General features: G+C 39.1%; 1 protein-coding gene across 1 annotated transcript; it reads left to right on the top strand.

Annotated features, from left to right (window-relative positions):
* The first annotated feature begins 4164 nt into the window (after positions 1-4164).
* Positions 4165-5094, top strand: LOC142302970 (olfactory receptor 5A2-like). The gene has a single exon (XM_075344071.1). It carries the CDS (start codon positions 4165-4167, stop codon positions 5092-5094), a length of 930 nt encoding a protein of 309 aa, XP_075200186.1.
* The last annotated feature ends 370 nt before the right edge of the window (positions 5095-5464 follow it).

Here is a 5464-nt window from a genome sequence, read left to right as displayed (position 1 = left end):
TGCCACGAGCGTCACTAGAAAGACAGCGGGAGCTTAGGGAGATAAACATGTGGCTTAGAAATTGGTGCAGGAAGGAAGGGTTCAGGTTCATGGAGAAGTGGGCCGACTTCTCAGTCGGCTACAGGCTCTACGGTAGGGACGGGCTGCACCTCAATGGGGAAGGTGCAGCTGTGCTGGGGGAGAAAATGGTCAGACGGATGGAGGAGCTTTTAAACTAGGATCTGGGGGGAGGGAGGGTAGTGGAGCAAAAAAGGGGATAGATAGAGCAGATAAAGACAGTGAGATGGTAGGGGTCAATGAAGGATTAGGGGGGATGGGACATGCAAGGAACGTAGGGAGGCTAGGAGTAATAAAGGTGTTAATAGGATTAAATGTCTACTGGCAAATGCAAGAAGTCTTGCAAACAAAATGAATGAATTGGAGACTCTTATGTCAACCATGGATTATGATGTGGTGGGCATTACGGAAACCTGGCTGGATGAAAGCCATGACTGGGTGACAAACATACAGGGTCATAGTACATTTAGGAGGGACAGGAAAGAGAAAAAAGGTGGTGGGGTGTGTATATTTATCAAATCTAACCTAAAACCTGTGTTGAATGATGACATTGGGGGGAACTGCAACAATGTAGAGTCAGTATGGGTAAATGTACATGGGGAGGAGAATAATGGAAAAATGCTAATTGGAGTTTGCTATAAGCCTCCTAACATACTTGAACAAATAGAGGGTGAAATGCTGGAACAAATTGAAAAGGCAGCTAATAATAATAATCGGGTTCTTATTATGGGGCATTTCAACTATCCAGACATACAGTGGGACATAGAATCTTCTGGTTGTGCTAAAAGCTGTAAATTCTTTTCTACCATTCAAGACCATTTCCTCTCTCAGATGGTAGATGAACCGACCAGGGGAGATAATTTGCTAGATTTGGTCCTGTCAAATAGACCGGATACAATTTCAGATCTACAGGTCCGGGAGCACTTGGGCACCAGCGATCATAATATGGTAAGCTTCAACATAATATTCAATAGAACATTTCAAAGGGGGAATGCTAAAACCTGGAATTTTAGGAAAGCTGATTTCAACAAATTAAGGGAAGAGCTTAAATGTGTAGATTGGGACAAAGTCACAATAACTGGGGATACTGAACATAAATGGGGAAAGTTTAAGGTTATATTGCTAGAGTCCTGTAAAAAACTTATACCCTCTGGTAATAAAAGGTCCCGGAATAAAAAGAAACCACTATGGATAAATAAGACTGTACAAAGTATAATAAAACAAAAACAAAGGGCGTTTAAAATCTTGAAGGCTGAGAATACAGAAATAGCATTGCAGGAGTATAAAGATATCAATAGGCAATGCAAAAAAGAAATCAAACAAGCAAAACTAGCTACTGAAACAAAAATCGCCAATGACATTAAAATAAATCCCAAAATCTTTTATAAATACATTAATGCCAAAAGGAAGACAAAGGATAGTATTGGCCCCTTAAAATATAATAACAAGTTAGTTATAGAGGACAAACAAAAGACTGAGATATTAAATAGGCATTTCTCATCTGTGTTCACCAAGGAACTGACTGTTCCAGGGATCATTCAACAAGTGAAAAATCAAAGTTCACCACCCGATATAATTAATTTAACACAAGAAGAAGTACGCCTGCGTCTGAGTAAATTAAACATTGACAAATCCCCAGGGCCAGATGGCATTCATCCACGAATATTGAGGGAATTAAGCTCCGTAATTGACAGACCGCTGTATCTCATCTTTTTAGACTCGCTTGTAACAGGGTTGGTGCCTCAGGATTGGAGGATTGCTGATGTGGTACTGATATTTAAGAAAGGTAAGAGGGTAGATCCAGGCAACTACCGTCCAGTAAGCCTGACATCAGTAGTATGCAAAGTTTTTGAGGGCATTTTAAGGGATGACATGCAAAAATATGTTGCAGAAAATAATATAATAACTGACAGACAGCATGGATTCATGAAAGATAAGTTGTGTCTAACCAACCTGTTGGGGTTCTATGAGGGGGTAAGTGCAAACCTGGATATTGGTAATGCAGCTGATGTGATTTTTTTGGACTTTGCAAAGGCATTTGATACTGTACCACATAATAGGCTTATACTAAAGCTCCAGAAGCAAGGACTGGGGGAAACTATATGCAACTGAGTAAGGAATTGGCTAAAAGATAGGAAACAAAGAGTAGTCATAAATGGAACATTCTCTAAATGGGCTATAGTCAGCAGTGGGGGCCGCAGGGATCTGTGCTAGGACCAATTCTTTTTAATCTCTTTATTAATGACCTTGTGGATGGGATTGATAGTAAAGTGTCAGTCTTTGCTGATGACACCAAACTATGTAGGATATTAAAAACTGACCTTGATAGTATAATATTACAAAAAGATCTGGATAAGATGTCAGAATGGGCAGATACTTGGCAAATGAGATTTAATGTTGATAAATGTAAAGTAATGCGCCTAGGACGGAGTAATCCTATAGCTGCGTATACATTAAATGGAAGTAAACTCGGGACTACAGAAGAGGAGAAGGACTTGGGTATTCTCATTACAAATAAGCTGAGCAGCAGCACTCAATGTCAAGCAGCAGCTGCAAAAGCAAACAAGATTCTAGGGTGTATAAAAAGAGAGATTAGATCCCGCGATCCCAACGTATTATTACCCCTCTATAAATCACTTGTAAGGCCACATCTGGAATATGGGATCCAGTTTTGGACTCCACATTTTAAAAAGGACATTCAGAAGTTAGAGTCAGTTCAAAGGCAGGCAACTAGACTACTAAAAGGGATGGAGGCCTCCCATATGATGACAGGTTGAAAAAGTTAGATATGTTTAGCTTAGAAAAAAGACGTCTCAGAGGAGATCTCATTTATATGTATAAATACATGTGTGGTCAATATAAAGGACTGGCACATGACTTATTTCTTCCAAAGACAATACTAAGAACCAGGGGGCACTCACTGCGAGTGGAGAAAAGCAATTCCAACAGCTAAATAGGAAAGGGTTCTTTACAGTTAAAGCAGTCAGACTGTGGAATACCCTACCACAAGAGGTAGTAATGGCAGATACTATAACAGCTTTCAAAAAAGGGCTGGATGATTTCCTCAGTACACACAACATTGTTGGTTATAAATGACTTAGTGACCAAATGTAGAACTGGTGGAGGAAGGTTGAACTAGATGGACCTAGGTCTTTCTTCAACCTTAGTAACTATGTAAAATCTAATATGAAGACCCTTCTCTTCCAAAAAGCCTACAACCTACAATAACCCTCAGTCCAGTAGACCACTGCGCAACCAGCTCTGTCCTCACCTAATGTACCCTCACCCATTCCCTGTAGACTGTGAGCCCTCGTGGGCAGGGTCCTCTCTACTCCTGTACCAGTCTGTTTTGTACTATTAATGATTGTTGTACGTATACACTCTTTCACTTGTAAAGCGCCATGGAATAAATGGCGCTATAATAATAAATAATAATAATAATAATAATAATTAGTCATGCTCCTTTCAGTGATTAGGCTTGTCTTATTGTGATGTGCACAATGACAGCAAGCTCTCTGTTGTCAGCTTAGATCATCAATAATGAGAACATGTAGCCTGCAGAGACTGGTGACATTCCTTGCGAGGGCATCACTGGTCTCTGCATGCTGGATATTCTGACAAGACATTTGGCTGCTGGCTGAATACTGCTGATCTCAGCTATAAAAAGAGAGTGAGCTGTCATTGTGCAAATTGTACAGTGTATAACATCACACTTGAACCAGCCCAGCACCTGGAGGGAGGTCACTGATGACGCTTTGTTTGAGTTTCCCAGCATGCACTGGAGTTCTCAAAAAAAGCATTTTCAAACAGAAAATGAAAAAAATAGAAAAGCAGTAGTTAGATATTGTAGTGAGGGAAAGATAGAAGATTTTTATTTTAAGCATATTGAAAAAATACTTTAGATTATGGCACTAAATAGATTAGGATTTAGGAGGAAAATTACTTTGGAGTTTGGACTTACAAATATGTAATTAACTTTCATAAACTTTCCCTGATTTTGTACTATATTAATAGTAATTGCACCTTAAAACTCATCCTGGCATAATGCTAAATATAATTTTATAAAATTTAAAGTTAAAATCCAATTTATATTTTATTTTGCTTTTGATGCAGGAGAACAATGTGACTTCGGTCAATGAGTTTTTTCTTTTAGGATTTCAAGTCAGCCAGAATTGTAGATTTTTCCTTTTCTTTCTTCTCCTCGGGATTTATTGTGTGTTAATATGTGGAAACCTCCTGATCATCGCCCTGGTGTCCACCAGTAAGAACCTCAACACCCCAATGTACTTCTTCATCTCACAACTATCCATCAGTGACATCTTGTTACCCACAAATATTGTCCCCAACACTTTATGCATTCTACTGAATAATGGGGGGACCATTACTTTTATCGGCTGTATGACTCAGTTTTATTTTTTCTGTGGCACAGAAATATTTGAATGTCTTCTTCTCACAGTGATGTCCTATGACCGATATGTGGCCATCTGTAATCCACTTCATTATGTGTCCATCATAACAAGCTCATTTTGTGTGAATTTGGATATTTTGTTTTGGTTTCTTAGTTTTTTTATTGGATTCATCGACACTTTAGCAGCATCAAGGCTGAAGTTCTGTGGGCCGAATATCATTGACCATTTCTTCTGTGACATTGTTCCCTTACAGGACATTGCCTGCTCTGATTTATTTCCTTTAAAACTACAACTGTATTTACTAAGTATTCCACTATTGATTGTTCCCAACATAATAATTGTTCTTTCTTATGGTAACATTGTCCGCGCCATCTTAAGAATTCCATCTAATATCAGTAGACAGAAAGCCTTCTCCACCTGCAGCTCCCACCTCACTGTGGTCTCCATATTTTACCTGACTCTCTTCAGTGTGTATGTTCTTCCAACAAATGAAGAAACATCACAAGTTAATAAAATCATGTCCTTATTATACACTGTATTTACACCATTAATTAATCCCATTATTTATAGCTTTAGAAATAAAGACATTAAGAAAGCCATTAAAGAAACCTTTGAGAAATATCTCTGATGTTTTTGTCTATAAAGTAGTCTACACTTTTAATAGATCAAGAAAATCGATCTAATAGCTCATAAAATATACTTTTATTAATCAGGTTTGACAAAATCTTAGTACATTTTTGCTATGTTCTTAAGGCTGCTTTACACCTTACAATTACACATGCGATCTCGTATGCAATCGCACCCACCCCCATCGTTTGTGCGGCTTGTGCAATTTGTTGTCCGTGTCACACAAATGAATAAACCCCCGTCACACGTACTTACCCTCCATACAACCTCGCTGTGGACGGCGAACATCCACTTCCTGGAGTGGGAGGGACATTCGGCGTCACAGCGATGTCACACGGCAGCCAGCCAATAGAAGCGGAGAGGCGGTGATG

The sequence above is a fragment of the Anomaloglossus baeobatrachus genome, chromosome 4, assembly GCF_048569485.1.
Source record: "Anomaloglossus baeobatrachus isolate aAnoBae1 chromosome 4, aAnoBae1.hap1, whole genome shotgun sequence".
NCBI lineage: Eukaryota > Metazoa > Chordata > Amphibia > Anura > Aromobatidae > Anomaloglossus > Anomaloglossus baeobatrachus.
This window is presented reverse-complemented; position numbering and strand designations above follow the sequence as displayed.